The 19,813-nt window shown below is 33.5% G+C and overlaps 3 protein-coding genes across 3 annotated transcripts; all 3 read right to left on the bottom strand.

Moving 5' to 3' along the window:
• Positions 1–1,489: 1,489 nt before the first annotated feature.
• LOC100796436 (uncharacterized) lies at positions 1,490–4,094 on the bottom strand. The gene is made up of 3 exons (XM_006595675.4): positions 3,475–4,094; positions 2,059–2,571; positions 1,490–1,781 (listed from the first exon to the last, which is right to left on the bottom strand). The coding sequence occupies exons 1-3, from the start codon at positions 3,960–3,962 to the stop codon at positions 1,670–1,672; spliced, it is 1,113 nt and encodes a 370-aa protein (XP_006595738.1). The 5' UTR covers positions 3,963–4,094; the 3' UTR covers positions 1,490–1,669.
• A 1,765-nt stretch (positions 4,095–5,859) lies between these two features.
• On the bottom strand, positions 5,860–8,189 carry LOC100778364 (TMV resistance protein N-like). The gene is made up of 3 exons (NM_001253958.1): positions 7,720–8,189; positions 6,237–6,728; positions 5,860–5,911 (listed from the first exon to the last, which is right to left on the bottom strand). The coding sequence occupies exons 1-3, from the start codon at positions 8,187–8,189 to the stop codon at positions 5,860–5,862; spliced, it is 1,014 nt and encodes a 337-aa protein (NP_001240887.1).
• Positions 8,190–9,293: 1,104 nt separating this feature from the next.
• On the bottom strand, positions 9,294–14,094 carry LOC100820055 (DEAD-box ATP-dependent RNA helicase 32). Its single transcript, XM_003544888.5, has 8 exons — positions 13,607–14,094; positions 13,190–13,465; positions 12,201–12,524; positions 11,516–11,707; positions 11,239–11,394; positions 10,678–11,093; positions 10,253–10,407; positions 9,294–9,898 (listed from the first exon to the last, which is right to left on the bottom strand). Exons 1-8 carry the CDS (start codon positions 13,973–13,975, stop codon positions 9,555–9,557), a joined length of 2,232 nt encoding a protein of 743 aa, XP_003544936.1. The 5' UTR covers positions 13,976–14,094; the 3' UTR covers positions 9,294–9,554.
• Positions 14,095–19,813: the final 5,719 nt, after the last annotated feature.

Raw genomic sequence — 19,813 nt, 5'->3', positions numbered from 1 at the left:
TTATTTTATTAAATAGATCATTTATCACACATGCACAATATAACCTTACATTATTGTGTTAATATTATGATTTCACTATTTTTCTCCTAAAATTACAAAAGGTTAAAATTCTATCAAAAAAATGAAAAGGCAACAAGAGAGCCACGAGATGTGGACTTTTTAGCCAGACATGTACATCAGATAGCCTACATCATTCATCAACTATACATGTTTTGAGTGGACACATAGCAAGTCTTTAGACACAATTAACTTTCCGTTAAAAACATCTTGGAAACATATCCTTAACTACTACTGTACTTTCCCCGTCCTGTATGACATGTGTCTGTCTAAAATTCTTGCAACATATTCTCGTCTCTCTCCTTCTAAGAAAGCAAGCAATGTCTATTGTGCATTCTCCGGTATGTATGCAGTCATAACTTTCTATCTGGAATCCTCTCCTACCGTTCCAATGCACATGCATATTTCCCTTTTAGTTTTTATAACCAAATTTGAGCCCATTACTTCCAATGCCAATGGAGAGCCTTGTGCATATATAACGAACTGCACTGATAGACACATCTTGGTAGTCCGTTGCATGTTGATTCAATATGATATATCTCTTTTCTGCCTCATGAATAGTATTCTTTCTTTGTTGTTAGCTAGTTAGAGAAGTGAGAGTGAGGGCGAGCGAGTAGGAGTATTAGAAGGGAGATGTTGATTACAGGAATTATAATTCTTCTAATCAACACAAAAGACATATAATCCTTTTCCTTGCTTATTGAGTTATTTTGAACCCAAGGAAATGGGATGGGACCTACGCGGTTTTGCTTAATTTCCTTGCTGCTTCACTTCATTGTCAAGCTGAAATAAAAATACATGAAGCTCTTGGAATTAGGAACCATTGGTTTGATCCACTTGTTCTTAATTTTTTTTTCTCTCCCACCCAACTGCACCGACCTCTACAGCCATGCCGCCCGGGTTGAAACTTGCAAACATCACACATCCTCTTAAACGAGAGTGTGTGTCACAATTTCAAGATGACAGGCCTCTGGCCATGGCCCTCAGGACTTATATATTCACCTTTCTAGAAATTGCTAATGTTCGAAGTAAAATTCAGACTTCTAAATAAATTAATGATGACATGAAATTAATTTTACAAAATTATTACTTTTTTTTTTAGCTATTATTTTGTTGTTGACATGTAATTTTGTCAGACATATAAGTACTTGATAGTTTTTATTTAACGTGGGAGACTAAAATTACTTTTAAAAAAATAGAGACTAAAATTGGACAATGAAAATTGAGAGAGTAAAAATAGAATTTTGAAATAGTTGAGGGATGAAAACTTGTTTAAGCTTACCATAAATTGTATATACTCTGTTTTTATTTTTGTGAGTAGAAGGCGATGTGTTTAAATTTTGTTTCACGGTGCCTTACCTAATGCCAATATGACAAAAAATATTACCACTTTTTTTTTCATCTAATCAACACAAAACATTGAAACAAGATGTAGAAAAATCACAACAGACCTCGAGAATTGAAACAAGATTTAGAAGGAATACAATAAACCTTAGGAATTGAACTGGATGTAAAAACAACATTGATAGGAACAAATGAATTCAAGGGCAGTTATAGAGGTTACAATCAGTTAGTTTCACAGCTCCACAGCATATATTTGACCCTCTTTCACTCATTCTTCCTCGTAGCTGTCATTGGATAAAAGGAAAGGATTTGCTGTATGCTTGCTACCTTCAATTTTAATGACCTTTTCCACAATCCTTTCGATTAATTCATGTTGGTACCTACAAAAGTGCAAGGCCTTTTAATACATTCATCCGCTGTGTTCTCTTTCTTTCTCCTAATCATACTTTATGTCATTAAAACAACAATATTAAGCTCGACTAATTAATCTTCTCACTAACAGATTGCCGTACAAAATACAAAAACTGCTCCAAACAAAACAACACACAATACCCCATGTCTCGGACAAGAATTATGCCGTGTTTAACATTTCAAAGATGGTCAAAAACACTTAAGAGGGAAGCATATATTAAGTAATTAATTAAAAGCATTACGTACTCATTTTGTTTGACATGGTCTCCTTCCAAGTTTTTGATTTCAGACAAAGCAGACCTCCATTTCTGCACCTTCTCAGAGTCCTTTCCAAATCTTTTTTCATGTTCAGTCATGGCTTCACCATAACTTTTTGTTTGATTGCATACATCCGACTTTTGCACATTGTAAAATATTGGCCAAACCATTTGATTGTTGGTCTTCATACACTCAATGATCTTGGCAAGTTCATCAAGACACCAGGTGGAATATGCATAGTTTTCAGAGAGCACAACAATTGAAATCTTTGAACTCTCAATTGCTCTCATAAGCTTCTGTGAAATTTGGTTCCCACTCTCCAATTCCTCATCATCCATGAAGATTTTGAATCCCTCTCGGCGAAAGGCATTATAGAGAAAACCTGTGAAAGTGTAGCGGGTATCCTCTCCGGTAAAACTCAGAAAAACATCATATCCGGGCAAGGCTTGCACGGTTGATTCCACGATCCTTTCGATGAATTCATATTCGTACTGGGACCTCCTATAAAAGCATAAGTCTTTTTAATTCACCAGGGGTATTCGAGCATGCACAACCATATTGTTTCCATTAATCAGAATTATAAGTTGACTTAAGCTTTCCCGAAAGACCCAAAGATGCATTTCCTTATGCATTTCCCTTATGGTGGGAATCATCGTCATGGGTGAGCCAATCTTATGCTTTCCCGAAAGACCCAAAGATGCATTTCCTACAACATGTTCTAACAATGGCCGATGGTTTGAGGGCCAAAAGATGGAAATGGTGGTGGATAGCTGTCACATGGACCATTTGGAAGCAGAGAAATAAGATGATATTTTCCAATGAGGATTTTGACAGCAACAAAGTTATGGATGACGCAGTTTTCTTGCTTTGGACATGGATGAGGAATTTAGAGAAGGATTTTCCTATGCATTTTAACCAATGGTCTAGTAACATTTCTGCAGGGTTCATGTAACAGTTTTTATCTAATCTAGTTTGTTCCAGCTGGGGTAGCCAACTGTGGTTCCACTCCTGACTCCATTTTAGTCAGTTTTGGAACCAATTCTGTGTTGGGCATCCCAATATCTGTATTTTAGTACCTCTGGTACTCCATTAATATATATTATCTATTTTTGCTGAGAAAAAAAAAAAAGTTGACTTAAGCTTGACTAATCTATATGTATGCACAGAACAGATTGCGACTGCTACACTGAAACTGGAAAAAGATTAAAAGAACCTTTAATTTACAGCACACATGTATTTCTCTCGGATAAACAAAACAAAGTGACTTTCTAAAACGACAATGAGAAGAGCAGACATACTGTTTAGCAGATTACAGATAAAATAAGTAATTAAGAAGTGGTGCCATGCTATGCTAGTAGTCGTAGAGATTAATTATGGAACTTAATCAACTAAAAGTAAGCATACCGATCATTGTAAAGCCATCCACTCAATTTGCTGACTTCAGATAAAGCTGCTCTCCATTGCTTCACCCTCTCATTGGAATCGTTGTAATCTCTAAAAATTTTTTTAAAATTACAAATGTGTTCTCCATAGCTACCTTTCTGGTGCCTTACTTGCGACGGATCCACTTTGTAAAAGATGGGCCACACCAGTTGGTTTATCGTCCTTTTACACTCAAGGATGGCCACAAGTTCATCAAGACATCTTGAGGAGGATGCATAGTTTTCCGACAAAACAACCACCGAAATCCTTGATTCCTTAATTGCTTTAAGAGTAAAGGGTGGAATGTGGCTGTCATCAGTGTGTAGTTTACGACCATATTCATGTTTTGTGAAAAAGGTCTTGATTCTCTTGCTGCGCAAAGCATTATAGAGAGTACCAGTGAAGGTGTAACCGGAATCTTTGCCATGAAAATTGAGAAAAACATCATAGTTTTTTAGTTCATTCGACATGATGGATGAGAAGCGGTAGCAGAGGGTGGCTTGCTTGTCTGGCTGACTCCTCCTAATGGGCAATGCCCTACGCGGTTTTGCTTAATTACCATGCTGCCCCACCTCGCTCTCAAGCTGAAATAAAGTACATGAACATGGGTTGACCGGACCAGATGGATGGATGGAGTCTTTGTTTTCTTATCCATTTTCTAATCAACCCCCACCATTCACCAGTCATTTCATTACTATCATCTCCATTTTTATAAAAAAAAAAATACAAAATTTGCAATTTTTTTATCAATGACAAGATTTGTAATTAAGTATTTAATCTAAACCCTTAATTTAATTTAATAGTTGTAATAATTAAGTTCTTGTTTATATTAGTTGTGATAAACAGCAATCCAAAAGTTTTTTTTTCAAACCAAAAAAGCTGCCGTTGATAATTCTTGTTTCTCTTAAATTATTTAAATTCTGTCCATATCCTTTTACTGTTGTCTGAATTCCAAAACGCATTATTATTTAATTAAGTTCTTTTTTATAATAGTTGTGATACATTATTTAATTTTTTTTATATTTCAGTCATTATTATTTAGGTAACGGACTTATTTTCCAATCTGTGTTAACAATGATACCACATATATAGTTAGAAAATTCTTATGTGAAAAATCAAAACGAAATAATTTTGTAATGGAGATCAAAATGAAAAAAAGGAGAAAGCTAAGTAAAAATGACCATATATTTAAAAAATAAAAAAAGTTATTTAAGTAAAAAAAATATTAATATGGGATAAAGATAAGATAGAGATACGATTTGGAGATAAAGAACTAAGGGAAAATTGTATTTTATGTACTTAAGGCAAAATTGGTCTCAGCTCAATTCCTATGTTATAAAAAATGTTTCTCGCATTGATCTTATAATGGATGAATCCCCCCATCCCCCTATGCTTTCTTTTACATTTGTTGTAGTTTTCCTTAAACTTCGATCTTCTTTCAATCTCAATTTCTTTTCGAAACCCTTTATTCTTTTAATTTTCAATATCTTTTTATTTGCACACTTTATTTTCTTTTGCACTCTTTTATTTTAAATTGGTTTTCATGATCAATTAGCACTTTACTTTTTACTACATAATTTTAGTTTGTTCTCATGTTAAAATTTAACATATTAATCTATGATAGAGGACCTATTGAATAGGATAAAAAAACTCTTAAAGAAAGTATTTGTCCCTTCTCTCAAATATCTATGGGATTGTGTCGACTAAAACAAACACAAAATTTCAAATCCTTTTAAACTAGCAGCAATCATTTTACTATTAACTAATTAAAATCATAATGTGTTGATCACTTTTTTAAGGGCATTTGTGACACTCCACAATCTTGAAAATCTTCCCAGCGGGATACACCCCAAAATCAAAAGTTATCATGCAAGGATATGTTTGGTGTGTCTTTCGAAATTCGATTATATACATCATGAATAACTATGTCGGTTGATTCTGAACAGAGACATCATTCAGCATCTTAACTGGGTATTTGGCTCCACTCTGTTTAATGCTAAAGCTTCCTTAATCTAGCTCATACAATTGTTTGGATATGCATGACATTTGGGAAATCAAAGTAAATATGACTTAAACGAGAGTGTGTGTCACAATTTCAAGATGACAGGCCTCTGGCCATGGCCCTCAGGACTTATATATTCACCTTTCTAGAAATTGCTAATGTTCGAAGTAAAATTCAGACTTCCAAATCAATTCCTCAGTGCCGATTGTAAACATTACAACTACTAGTATCAATCTGTGAGCTTATGACTGCTCATAGAACCATTTGTAATCTGTTGAATTGATTAGTTCTGCCTTCCACGGCACTTCAGTCTATATTTCCTTCTAGTTGACACTTGAGCGAGGACCTGATCGATTTAAGCCATTTTAAATTTTACTGGCCATTTCCACGATTTTGTCAATAAATTCATATTCGTACCTACAAAAGTGCAAGGCCTTTTAGTTCATTCAGACACAATTTTCATTTTCTTTCTAATAATTATCAAAGTAAATCTGCACAAAAGTAATTGCCACACAACAAAAAAACAGAACTGCAAACTCTTAACAAAGCCTAAACACCGTACCCACAACGTTATTCCTTGTTAACAAAGTCAAATTTAAATGAACGGATTTCAAATTAAACAGTTCATAGGTTTTCATGAACGATGCACATATTAAGTGATTACTATCATCAACTATTACTAGGATAATAGACATTAATCATGAAAATAAGCAAAAAAGTAAATGAATGCTATGTGTTGTACCCGGTTTTCAAGTAAAATCCTTTCAAGTTGGCGACATCAAACAAAGCTGACCTCCATTTCTTCACCATCTCAGAGTCCTTACCCAACATATTTTCATGCTCAGTCATGGCTTCACCATAGCTATTTCTTTGATGCCTTAAATCCGACGGTAACACTTTGTAAAAGATGGGGCAAACCAGTTGGTTTTTCGTCTTCATACACTCAAGGATGGTCAAAAGAAAATCAAGACAGGACGAGGAACGTGCATAGTTTTCAGAAAATACAATGATCGAAAGCCTTGATTCTTCAATAACTCCATTAGTAGATTGTGAAATTTGGTCCCCATCATTCATGAAGGTTTGGTACCTACTCCTGCACAATGCATTGTTGAGAAAACCTGTAAAGGAGCGGGTATCGTTTCCACTAAAACTCAGAAAAATGCTATAGCGGGGTACAATGGCGACGATGGCTTGTCGCACAATGTCTTCGATGAATTCATATTCATATTGGTACCTACAAAAAAAGTCAAAACAAAGTAAAATTAACTTGATAAATTAGCTGAAAGCTTAGATTGTTTCTTACCAATAATAAATTCTAGTGTGAAAGGAGAATTAATTATTATTGGTTTCTATTTTTTTTTCTTTTAAGAATGGAAGGAGAACCAACTAGTTTCGTTAGATTGTTACTTTAAGAATAGTGGCCAAAGCCTTGCAATTCTAGACATAAACTGGCTCAAGCCCATGTTAACGGGTCATTTGACAACTTAGAAGTTAAAATATTCAATAAGGTATAAATCATGGAAAAAAGCTTTCGTGCAAATATCACAAGTGGTTTTGGTCTTTCAGGATTAAAATTCAAAGTTTACATGACTTAAGCAATAATAATCGGCATGCGTTTACTAACTTAGTATATGAAGTTTTAATTTCAACAATGATACATAAACACCTTCCTAGGCTAAAGATTCATTTGATCGACACAGTTTATTTTTTGACTTAAATATTTTTTAATCTTTATAATTTAGTATTTATTTTTTATTTTTGTAAAAAAATTATTTTTTTCCTTACAAATTATATTTATTTTATTGTAGAACTTTTTCACTATCTAGAGTATTATTTAAAGTAATTTAAAAATTAAAAATAAAACAAACATAATTTATAAACATTAAAAATAATAATAATTTTATAAAAAAAACACTAAATTACTAAAAACATATTTACACCTTTATTTTTTATTAACTCTCTTATTAATTTCAAGATGTTATCACTTCTCTTGTGTTTATTTTTTCTTTGTAAATGCTTATAAAAAAAAGGTGTGCGCAAGAGTCTTGCGAATCATATTTATTTGACATAATTAGGGGTTAAATTTCTACATAAATTTAAAAGAGGATTAAAATTGAAATTGGAGATAATTAAGGAAAAAAATACAATTTTCCAAAAAAATATATTATTTTCATTTTTTTGTTTATTTTTCACAAATTTTTTTTTAAAAAAAAAAAACGCCATACCGGCTGAACCTCCATCCGGGCAAGTTGGCGACATGAGTCAAAGCTTCCTGCCAATTGCGTACTTTCTCGGAGTCGCTTCTGAACTCATATTGATGTTGAGCCAGGCTCTCCCCATAACAACCAGTCTGTCTCCTTACGTCGGAGGGATCCATGCGGTAAAAGATTGGAATAACGAGTTGCTTCTTTGTTTCCCTGCACTCAAGGATCTTCACAAGTTCTTCAAGGCACCACGAGGAAGAAGCGAAGTTTTCGGAGAGAACAACGATTGAAATCCTTGATTCCTGAATTGCTTGAAGAACAACGTCAAAGATTTGGTCGCCACTCTTGAACCCATCATCGAAGAAGGTCCTCAATCTCGCCTGCCGCAAAGCAGCATAGAGATTACCTGTGAAGGTGTAGCGCGTGTCTTCCCCTCTAAAACACAGAAAAACATCGTAGCGCCGCTTCTCAATTCCCCCTTCATCCGCCATCACAATCAAACAATTAAGCAGATAGGTTAAGATATTACTTTATATGCTGAGACTATGATTTGAGCACCTACGCGGTTTTGCTTAATTTCCTTCAAATAAAATACATCAAGATTGATGGAGTCCTTGTTTTCTTCTCCATTTTCTATTCGAAAATTATTTTTGTCCCACTCAAATTTGAGCATTCTATGACCACTTGAAAAAAAATTATTTCCATTGTAAGAGAAAAAAAAATCTTTTAATGTAATAAATTAATGATGACATGAAGTTAATTTTACAAAATTAATTTTTTTTTTACCTATTATTTTGTTGTTGACATGTAATTTTGTCAGACATATAAGTACTTGATAGTTTTTATTTAACGTGGGAGACTAAAATTACTTTTAAAAAAATAGAGACTAAAATTGGACAATGAAAATTGAGAGAGTAAAAATAGAATTTTTAAATAGTTGAGGGATGAAAACTTGTTTAAGCTTACCATAGATTGTATATACTCTGTTTTTATTTTTGTGAGAGTAGTAGGCGATGTTTTTAAATTTTGTTTCACTGTGCCTTACCCTACGCGGTTTAAGATGTGCTTGTCTGGCTGACTCCTCCTAATGGGCAATGCCCTACGCGATTTTGCTTAATTACCATGCTGCCCCACTTCGCTCTCAAGCTGAAATAAAGTACATGAACATGGGTTGACCGGACCAGATGGATGGAGTCTTTGTTTTCTTATCCATTTTCTAATCAACCCCCACCATTCACCAGTCATTTCATTACTATCATCTCCATTTTTTAAAAAAAAATACAAAATTTGCAATTTTTTTATCAATGACAAGATTTGTAATTAAGTATTTAATCTAAACCCTTAATTTAATTTAATAGTTGTAATAATTAAGTTCTTGTTTATATTAGTTGTGATAAACAGCAATCCAAAAGTTTTTTTTTCAAACCAAAATAGCTCTCGTTGATAGTTCATGTTTCTCATAAATTATTTAAATTCATTCCATCTATTAACGGTTGTCTGAATTCCAAAACGCAGTCTAAGCAATGGGAGGTCTCTAACTAACAGGGGGCAAAGACACCATTTTGGTGCTAGTTTTTTCCTGTAAACGATTCAGATTTTGAAGTACAACTATGAATATCTCAATAATATTTAACATCGTGTTTGGTACACATAAGGATGTCCGTTACTCCCATTTTTTTAGTTAAAATAAATAAAATTAAGTAAATTGATTCTATGTCTACCTTTCTTGAAAGAGATGACAAAAAAATTGGGAGATCAAAATTTTTTGTTAACAGAACTCCTATAATGTTTCAGGAATTGCTCTCTTTCCACCCGTTTTTGCTGTCACAAAATGTTACAGCTGAATTACGCATATTCTATGAGTGCATGGAATTTAACAATTTCAAAGCCAGAGCTTCTTGCTCCTCCAACGTAACCGCACCGGTAGTTATACCTGCATTCCCTGTAACATCATTTCTTTCACCCTCGTCACTGTCACTATCAAAGTATACTTTACTCTTTTTATGCCATCTATCAACAGTCTCATCTACTTCTGACCCAGATATATCATCTTGGTCGTCCTCTTCCGCATTCCCAGCCTTCCATTTCATCTTCTGCTTGATTCTTTTTTCTCTAAGCCGCTGACGCTCTATAAGCTTGTCTTCGTTGTCAGCCTTCTTCAAATCATCTCGCATCCTTCTATAGTATTCAGCTTTTTTTTCTGCATCAAGACATAAAGATGATGTGGCAAAATGTACAAATGTCCCACGCTTATGAAGTAAGAACATACATGTAAGTTAACTACTTCAATGCTCTGAAGACCAAAATGGTATACAGTGATTTGATGAGAATGAGATCTAGCCATGATCAGGTTCTCAAATTCAACGACGATTGCAGAAAATACAAAAGGGTTTTCTAATTGGTAAACAAGTGTGTAGCTATATTTTAACATTTTAAACATTTTTTATTATTTTCACAAAACTATGAAAACAAGGAAAGAAATGACACGTATATACATCTACAAGCAACAATTTCACCATCAACTTCAGTTTGCAGTTGAAAAGTATGGACATACCTGGATCGAGCAACATTTCTTTGCCACTCTGTGTGTCCGCTATCCTGGCTAGTGGAGGAAGTGTGTGGCCCTCATCATCAAATACAACCCTAGTCCCAAGTGGCCTGTGTACATTAATCTTGAGTTTCTTTTTCTTCAATACACGAGTTGCTGGTCTGCATAGGAAAGAACCAAATTGGTAAACAAGAATGGAGGAAGAAATTCAAAGCTCCACAAGAATGGTAAGAACAAGTTTGAATTTCTTTTTCTATTAGCCACCTCATAAGGTGTTATATTCAAGTATCAATTTGCCTCAGCAATTTTGAAACTAGAAGACTAGGGTAGCCCCTTTCCATAATCATATATAAAGAAACTAATGCAGCATTATCAGAAAGCAGCCTAATTTTTTAATCTGTACTACTGTAAAAATGAATACGGGAACATACATGATTTCTTCAATTTCAGATGACTTAACTTCGCCTTCATTTGCAGTATCCGCTAACTGAAGAATATCATTTTCAGTTTCCTCATCCTTGAAAGCAGCTGTGTCTAGCTTCCTCGAAACCTCAAAGATAGTTTCCTTGTCTGAATCCTCTGGTTCAACTAAAATTGATTTTGACACATCTTTAGAATTAATTTTCGGGTTTAGAAAACGGATTTTGGGGGTCATTGGTAAACCTAATGATGCTGAATACTCGTTAATAGGTAGTTTCATAACATCAAATATGTCTTTATCCTTTTGGATATGGATGGATCTCAAATATGTGATGAATGCCCTCTGAGCCCGATGCTGCATGTCTGGGTATTTGGCCAGTAAAGATGCCAACAAACTAGAAACTGGTTGCAGTAGTTCTTGCCTTGGCTGAATAATCAACAATTGCAAAAACATGGAAAGCAAATGTCAGACAAACATAACACTGAAGTGAAGCAGATTTAAAAGTGACACCTTGATGTTCAAATGAAAATTGGAATTGCATGCATACTATTAATTTGCAGGGAACGTGTACCTTATTAAAATGCACTGGAACCTTTGCTGCTTTTAACTTTTCAAGCATTTGAATTTCTGAAGGCAACAGAAATAAAACTGACTTTCCATCAGATTTATATCTAGCAGTACGACCAACTCTATGTATGTAAGAAGCTACATTTTCAGGACAATCCACCTACAAATGCAAGAGAGAAGTGAGAGACTGAACATAAAACAAGCCTTTTGCTTCCAACACCCCACCACAAAGCCCTAAAACTTGCTCCAAGACAGGAAACCACAAGCAGGATGAGACTCACCTGAACAACCCAGTCAACTGCCTTATTAAAATCAAGGCCTCTTGCGGCCACATCAGTTGAGAAGAGAACAGAGCGCTTCTCACAAAACTCAGAATATATTGCCATTCTTCTTTCCTGTTTCATCCTCCCATGAAGGCACTTCAATGGTATGCCAGGGTGCAGTTTCTTAAATGCTTCAAAGACAAATTTTACCTATTAAGCAGGGATGTGAACATTATGGAAGATAGTCAAGCTCAAAAGAGGGAATTTGCACCAAAAACCACATCTTAAACATTTTCCCTGATTACATGAAAGAATTATGGACAAATTCATCCTAAAAATCCTTTAAAAAATTTCTCATTACAATAACCATAACCAGCACAACTGAAAACCATAACAGAAGTTCTATGCATGTGAACTACATCACGCAGTTACAGATACAACAAAACAATTATTTAATTGGCCATTGAATATGAAACTAATGAGACAACTTTCAAGTTTCAATCATAAAATCAAACTACATACCCAAAAATTGCACAAAAAATCTTGCAAATGATGACTAGCCAGTAGCCATGCATTGGCTAAGCATCAAAGGGTGCAACTTTTCAAGTGGCATGACAGTAAAATTGTAATAGAAGCCTATAATATACAATTCCCTTCAACAAGAAAAAGAATTTCTTGAAACAGGACAGAAAAGTGGAGTTACCTGCTTACAGCTTGAAAGAAAGACAAGTGTTTTCGACTGTAGATGTGTCTTTATGAAACTCCACAACATATCTAACTTTTGTTCCAGGGGAACAATCATCACAATTTGCTTCAACAGAGTAGGAGTGGAAGTCACAGATTCTTCATGCACACTCAGATACTCTGGATCCTTCAAACTTAGTCTTGCAAGATCTTGAATTGACTTTGTTTGAGTTGCAGAGAAAAGCAAGGTTTGTCTACGCTTTGGTAGTTGGGAAATGATTGCATTTAGTTCCTTCTTGAACCCACTGTCTAGAATCCGATCAGCCTCATCTAGTACCAAAACCTATATCAGGGAAGTCCACCCAACCATCAGCTATATTGACCAAATCTAATGATACATATCTGTTATCTGGCTGAGGAACTTGGAGGAGAACTTTTCTATACCCTTCAGTCATTGGTCGTCAAATTTATCATCAGCTTTTGTATAATAGTGGGGGGGGGGGGGGGGATAGTATAGCTGCACTGGCAGCAATCTTTTAATATTTTGTTCTTAGTATCTGGTTCCCATCAAGACTGATTTAAGTCTGACTTTGGAACCAGGTCACTGAGATACCTTGCTTTTTGTATCTTTAGTACCTCTGGTACTTCATTATTAATATATATTACTTTTGCTGATCAAAAAAAAAAAAAATATCTGTTATCTGGTTAGACCCAAATAAACATACTTTGGAAGACAAAATAAAAATTTTATGCTTTACAAGGGCCTAAAGCATATAAAAATTAAAGGGCACCTATACTCTGCTTCAACCACTGTTGTTAAATCACCTAGGAACGGAAGCAAATTTTTCTGAAGGTTGTTAAGGCCGGAAAATCTTGACATACCCAAGAACAAATAAAAACAGACACGAGGAAACAGATAGTGATATAAAACAAACAACTTAATTGTAACTCTAATTTCGGAGTCCGATTGAGGTTAATCTATCACGTAAAGAAAAAAGTTATATTGACCTGCATCTGTGAACAATCAAAATTGGGAGTTTCATCCATGTGTTGCAGCAGTCTACCGGGTGTGCAAATCAATATGTTGAGCTCATTTACACGTTCTTTCTCCATGTCAACGTCCTTTCGACCACCAATGAGAAGGCCAGCACTAAAATTATGGTGTTTGCCAACAACTTTCAACACATCAAATAACTGGCCAGCCAATTCTCTTGTAGGCGATATGATGATGCTGCCAACACCATCTTCAGGTCCCCATCTCTCTCTATACAACTTTTCCAACACCTATCATTCAAAATTCACCATAAGCAAATAACAATAAGCACAAATTCCAAAATTCAATATACCATCTATTCACCCACTATATATTAAACCAATGACCTTGCCCGAACACGTATCAGCTTCTCATGGTTTTGAAGCACTTACAGGGATAATGAAAGCGAGGGTTTTACCGGAGCCAGTTTTGGCGGCGCCGAGGATGTCGCGGCCACAGAGAGCGTGGGGAAGAGACGCTCTCTGGATGTCGGTCATGGCCACGAACTTGGACTCTCTTAGGGCGTCCTTGGTTTTCTTCGAGAGTGGAAATTGATCAAACCGTGACGCGCCGGCGTAGCGAGAGTAGGTGTTATCTTCGAGGCGACCAACGGGGGAGTTTTTGGGGAGACGCGGCAGCGACATTGGGTTCGAACCGGAGTCCGGTGGCTGAAACTGGATCCATGAATTCAAGAGGTTTATCTCTTCCTCCTCTGAAACTCGCTGTTGCTTGCGAAACTCCTTCGATTTCGGCCTTCTCATTGCTGAAGCTTGAAGACGAAGGTGAAGGTGAAGATGAAGATGAATAGAAACGTTGGGGTTAGGTTTATGGTTTGGGTGTTGCTGCGGCACAAATTGTTTGCAGTGCAGGAGTTGTTCGCGGTTAAAGCTTCATTTTTGTGAACGACGATGAGCTAAGTAATGGGCCGTGATGAATGATTGGGCTGGCCCGATTAATCCATTGCCATTATTTTTTAACACTTTTTTTTGTTTTCCTCCATACTCTTGTGATTATCTCTCATATTTTTGTTCCTTCATAGAAAAAATGATTTAATTATTTATTTGGTCCTTATAGTTTAATTATTTGTACATTTCAGTTCTTATAATTTTAAATTTATTTTTTTAGTCCCTATAGTTTATATTTTAATTCTCTTTTATTTTTTATAATTTGAAAGTGATTTTTTTAGTCCTGATAATTTGTATTTTAATTCTTTTTTAGTCTCTATAGTTTGAAAGTATTCTTTTTAGCCCCTATACTTTATATCTTAATTATTTTTTAGTCCTTACCATCAAAATATGAGTAATATTATCAATTACAATTAACGACAAAAATATTAGCGAGTAATTTGTAACTAATTTATCGCAAGATAACTTATAATAAAAAATAGTTGATAATTTATAACTAATTTGTAACTAACTATTTTTATATGTTTCTGTAATAAGGATTAAAAAATAATTAAAATACAAATTATAGAAACTAAAAATATCACTTTCAAACTATAGAGACTAAAAGAGAATTAAAACACAAACTATAAAAACTAAAAAGATCATTTTTAAACTATAGGAACTAAAAAAGAATTAAAATATAAACTATAAGACAAAAATATCACTTTCAAACTATAGGAACTAAAAAAAAATTCTAATCCAACTCAATTTTTTTTATTAGTGGACGAAATAAAAACAACAACTATCTAACAAAGGTAGCTGAAGCAGACAAGACTCTCATGCTTGACAAAGAGATGAAGAAGCAATTTCATGTTTAGCCAACCAATCAGCATGTTGGTGGGCTTCTCTAAAAGTAATTTGAATTGTACTGAATTAGAAAATATTTAAAATTGATCCAATGATAAAATAACACAATCATAATATTAGATCACATAAACTTTATCTCTACAATGGATTTAATTCGGATACAAATTACAACACCCACAACAGCGTTTACCAAATTTAGGATTAATTTCGGAGTTTGTTTTATTTCTTTTTCAGTACAAAGCTATTCATTAAAAATATAGATGAGGTAAAAAAAACAACATTGTCGATAAATCTTGAATAAACTAGAAAGTGATATATAAAGCAAAGAGGTTAACTAAATTTTTAATTTTTAACTCTGAATAAAAGTTTGACTAAAAAGTTTAATAAAAAAGTTTTACATGACTAATCAAATTTTTGTTTAGAGATTAAAATTTAAATTTTAAAAAAATTAAAAAACTAAAAATTTAATTAAGTCTATAGAAACAAATGAGAGAGAGGTGAGGCGAGGCATGGTTCAATAAATGTTACAGGTACATGTGGCTCAAAAGCACCTAACCATAATGATGTGGGACATTCCTAATATCTCCAAAAGCCTCAGGTGTTACAAAAGCACCTAACCATCATCAATGTATTGAGTACAGGCTCAAAATAGCATATAAAAAACCATGTCATCCAATTTAATAATACAAGCCTCTCAGAATGTCCAATTCAATTCAGTATAAATAAGGAGTTTTACATCCAAATCTTTAAGAGCTTACTTCATATATTGATAATACTAAATATTTTTACATAAACATTCATTTACGGCTTTCACGTTAATAAATAACATGTATAATATGATAAAATAGTTAGATTTTATTAAATATTTACATACAAATATTCTTACATTAATAATACATGTAAGTTAAATTAATTTTAAAAAAAAGATTAATATGTATAAATTTAAACTAAATTTTCAAATTAATTTTAAAAAAGTTGTATCAGTTTATTGCTTAATTGAGGTAGGTAGACCTTTTATAAAAGATTTTTTTATAAACTATAATTTTGATATAATGTTAATGTAACACTTTTATTTAACTAAAAATAATTAATATAATTATTTAAAAAAACTATCACAAAACTTAAAAGTCAAATCATATATAATAGTAATTTATATTTTTAATTAATCATCATAAAAATTAATAATTTTACTATATATCATCATAATTTACAATATAAAAAGTACTTGAGCATATTCTTATCAGTGATCCTCAAGGTCTTGGTGAGTATGGACACATTTTGTTAATTGGATGTATCTATAAGACTATTGCAAAGGTGTTACCAAGGAAGTTGGAAGGGGTACTCAATACATTGATGAGAGGTAAGGGGGCTTTTATTAGGAGGAAGGAGCATGCTTGATGGTGTTGTTGTGGCAAATGAGGTGGCGGAGAAGGCTAAAAGGTGTAAGAAGGAGTGCATGATCCTTAAAGTTGACCATGAGAAGGCTTATAATTCATTGTGGAGTTTTTTTGTATGAGATGAGGGAAATACTTGGATTTTGTGCAAGGTGAATTGGTTGGATTAGAACTTGCTTGGAATCCAGCTAAATTTCTATCTTAGTCAATGGAAGTCCCATCTCAGAATGCACTCCACAAAAAGGAGTGAGACAAGGGGATCAGTCGGCTTCCTTTCTCTTCCTCACGGAAGTGGTCTTATGAGACAAGCTGTAGCCAAGAATCCTTTTAGGAGTTACAAGGTGGATACCTTCTTCAATTTGCCAATGACACTATTTGTGGGGATGCTTCCTTGCATAATGTTATAGTTTTCGGAGCAATCTTAAGAAGTTTGAACTTACATCTGGTTTAAAAGTAAAGTTCAACGAGAGTAAGTTGGGAGGCATAGGGGTTGACCTGGAGCAGTTAACGAGTTACAAAATGAGTTCCAAGCTTCCCAAGTGGAGGAGCAAAAATTTATCCTTTGGCATTAGAATGTGTTTAATTAAATCCATCGTTTCTTCTTTGCCCTTGTATTTGCTTTCTTTTTATAAGATGCCTAAGGTGTGGTCAAGAAGTTTATTAGATTGGAGAGAAACTTTCTATGGGTAGGTTTGGAAGGAGGAATAGGAAAATTGCCTGGGAAAATGGGAACTGTTTGCCTTCCAAAACAGAAAGGTGGCTTAGGGATTAAGAATATCTCCGTATTTAATGAGCCCTTACTAGCAAAGTGAAAGTGGAGTATGCTTAATGAGGGGGAAGGGTTGTGTTATGAAGTCATTAGAACAAAATATGAGGGATGGCAAAATTTAGGATCAAGTAGAACTCTTTCTAAACAATCCACTTGCTGGAATGATTTGGGGAGGGTATGTGGACATAATGAGGAAACAAGATGATTTGATTCACAAGTGGTACCTTGTGTTGGAGATGGCCATGTGGTAAACTTTTGGAAGGATTATTGGTTAGGAGATGAAAAACTGATGTTAAAATTTAATAGAATGTACCACAATTCATTGCAAAAAGACAACGTGGTAGGGGTATGGGTAAGTGGGAAGGAGAGACATGGGTGTGGGATTTCAAGTGGGAAAAAAGGTAGTTTGAATGAGAGGGTGAGGAGGTGGAAAAATTTTCAGGATCTTACTAGTACGGTTACATTGAACAAGCATCACGTGTGTTATCTTTCCATGCTCTCTCGGACGCTATTAGTATGAAGTCATGGGTATGGCTGTATCCTAAAGTGGATGGGTTTAATTACTCGTTTGCTGAATGGATGATCTCACCAGGTGAGTGCATTTTGAATCTTGATAGCTTTAGGCACAATTAGCTGGGTGGTTAGATTTTAGTGTTGGACCTTATTGAGGGAGGGTATTGTGCATGGGCTATGGTTGTGAATCAACCTGGTTGAAATTGATGGTCTAGTAGTGTGAATTAGGAATATATGTATTGATCTTGTGATACTCCTCGAGCATGTTCTGTTATTATCTTTGTATGTTGTTCTTTCGGGTTTTTTGATGTGGGTATACCTTGTGCTCTATTCAAGTCCTTCTATTAATCATCTTTGCCTAGCAAAAAAATAAAATGAATAATATTGGTCTCGACTCATGCAAAGCCTATTCAAATGTTAAAAAACACACATTGCATGAGATGTCTTGGCATAAATGGACATTAATATGTAGCTTAACATCGGATCCAAGTGACGGTTACAAATGAACAATTTTTTATGAGTAGGATTAGGTAAGAGGTTAGCAAGTTTTTTGTGTGCAAACACCCTCATTGCATGAGTGATACATATATAAGGATTTAATTCAAATAACTGAGAAGAATGAATCAATTATTGTAAATCTCTTGATACATATTTTTTTATTTTCATAAATAAAAAATAGACAAAATCCTTGAAAGATAAGTTGGCTAGCATGTATATCTTGGTTCATGTTATTCTTTATTTTCAAACCCCTTCACTAATTAGTTTACTTAATAAGTTTTTGTTTCTACTTAATTTGTTTTTGTAACTTTTTCACGAATACATAAATTCAGTTATTTAATTATAATATTGAAACTTCAAAAGTAGTAGTTTCTTATGATTAAAGTCATAGATTTGAGTGCTAGGGATATAAAAAAAATAGAATTAAAGTTTGTCCTCTTAGATATGTTCATCCAACTTAATTAGGATTAATCAAGGTCCAACTAGTCAAATAAGGTTAAAAAAAAATCGTGTCATTACAAAATTAAGTAAATAGAATTTTATATAATTTAAAATATGGTAGATACTTCCTCAATTAACTATATTTTAATATATTATTTATAATATAAGTAAAATGTGTATTGAACACCATTGTTAATATTAACAACAAAGTAATAACTACTATACTATAATCAATCTTGCATATTTATATGACTAAGTAACAAGACAAGTCAGATCTATATTTTTCTGTATGTGTTTAATCAAAACTAACTTATGTTCATGATACCATAGGTGAGAATTAAACTTTTATTTTTTTTATGCCACAAAAATACAATAAAGGACTGCATAGATAAATTCTAAATAAGATGTTTATTCAAAAAATTACATGCTAAACATTTAAAATAGATAACAATGAATTTACCCTATTATAAATATACATCTTTTATGAAAAATAATTGTATTAAAAGAATATATTAAAAAAATAGTCTATGGACAATTAAAAAGTTTTATTTAAAATGGTTATCTCAAATAACCATGTATCAAGGCAACAAGATTATTGATCCACACTCTGAAGAAGAAGAAATTATTAATTAATTTGTATCCTAGGAGTGATTTTGAATATGGAAGACTTGTAAAGAGAACACTCATTAGTCATTGTATTCCATGAAAACTATTGGTCACACCAGCCCAAGGATCCAACTGTCACTAGTAACTAGCCATTGAGTTTTTTTTTTTTTAAGTAAACTTTATTGTGTGTTATCATCTCTGATTTTGATTAAAAAATAAAGTGAATGTTAGATCATTTTTGCAAGCATAGAGTGATTAAGTATCTTTTGTAGTAGATGTGATCGGGGAGAGATTGATGGAAGATTAATAAATCATGATGTTGAGATTAAACATGCAGAATACTTTAAATTAAAGTCATATAAATAACTATTTTTTTTTTATAATTTATGTAATTCTATTCAGTATAATAGAATAAAAAAACTTATGAAAAGATCTTTGGTTCTGTATCATCTTTTTACACCATATTTAAAGAGTTACTTGTCTAATATAACTAAACTAAACTCCAGATATCGTTATGAAGACTATTTCACTTTGTTTTTTCAACCCCCAATAAATTCAAATATTATGATTATCACACTATTTTCTTTATATTTCATTTTTTTATAATAGAGAGTATATGACACATGT

Source organism: Glycine max, chromosome 14 (genome assembly GCF_000004515.6).
Source record: "Glycine max cultivar Williams 82 chromosome 14, Glycine_max_v4.0, whole genome shotgun sequence".
NCBI lineage: Eukaryota > Viridiplantae > Streptophyta > Magnoliopsida > Fabales > Fabaceae > Glycine > Glycine max.
The sequence above is the reverse complement of the archived record's forward strand: the minus strand, read 5'-3'. Positions and strand labels throughout refer to the sequence as shown.

Bases quoted from the DNA above. Each gene is read 5' to 3' on its own strand.
- LOC100796436 (XM_006595675.4), bottom strand. From the start codon at position 3,962: ATGTCGAATGAACTAAAAAACTATGATGTTTTTCTCAATTTTCATGGC. The intron at 2,572-3,474 runs GTATGCTTACTT...ATGCTTTTATAG, and splicing joins GGATGGCTTTACAATGATCG to GAGGTCCCAGTACGAATATG. The intron at 1,782-2,058 runs GTACGTAATGCT...GCACTTTTGTAG, and splicing joins GACCATGTCAAACAAAATGA to GTACCAACATGAATTAATCG.
- LOC100778364 (NM_001253958.1), bottom strand. From the start codon at position 8,189: ATGGCGGATGAAGGGGGAATTGAGAAGCGGCGCTACGATGTTTTTCTG. The intron at 6,729-7,719 runs GTATGGCGTTTT...CTTTTTTTGTAG, and splicing joins CCCGGATGGAGGTTCAGCCG to GTACCAATATGAATATGAAT. The intron at 5,912-6,236 runs GTACAACACATA...GCACTTTTGTAG, and splicing joins GGATTTTACTTGAAAACCGG to GTACGAATATGAATTTATTG.
- LOC100820055 (XM_003544888.5), bottom strand. From the start codon at position 13,975: ATGAGAAGGCCGAAATCGAAGGAGTTTCGCAAGCAACAGCGAGTTTCA. The intron at 11,708-12,200 runs GTAACTCCACTT...CCTGCTTAATAG, and splicing joins TTCTTTCAAGCTGTAAGCAG to GTAAAATTTGTCTTTGAAGC. The intron at 11,395-11,515 runs GTGAGTCTCATC...TTGCATTTGTAG, and splicing joins CAGTTGACTGGGTTGTTCAG to GTGGATTGTCCTGAAAATGT.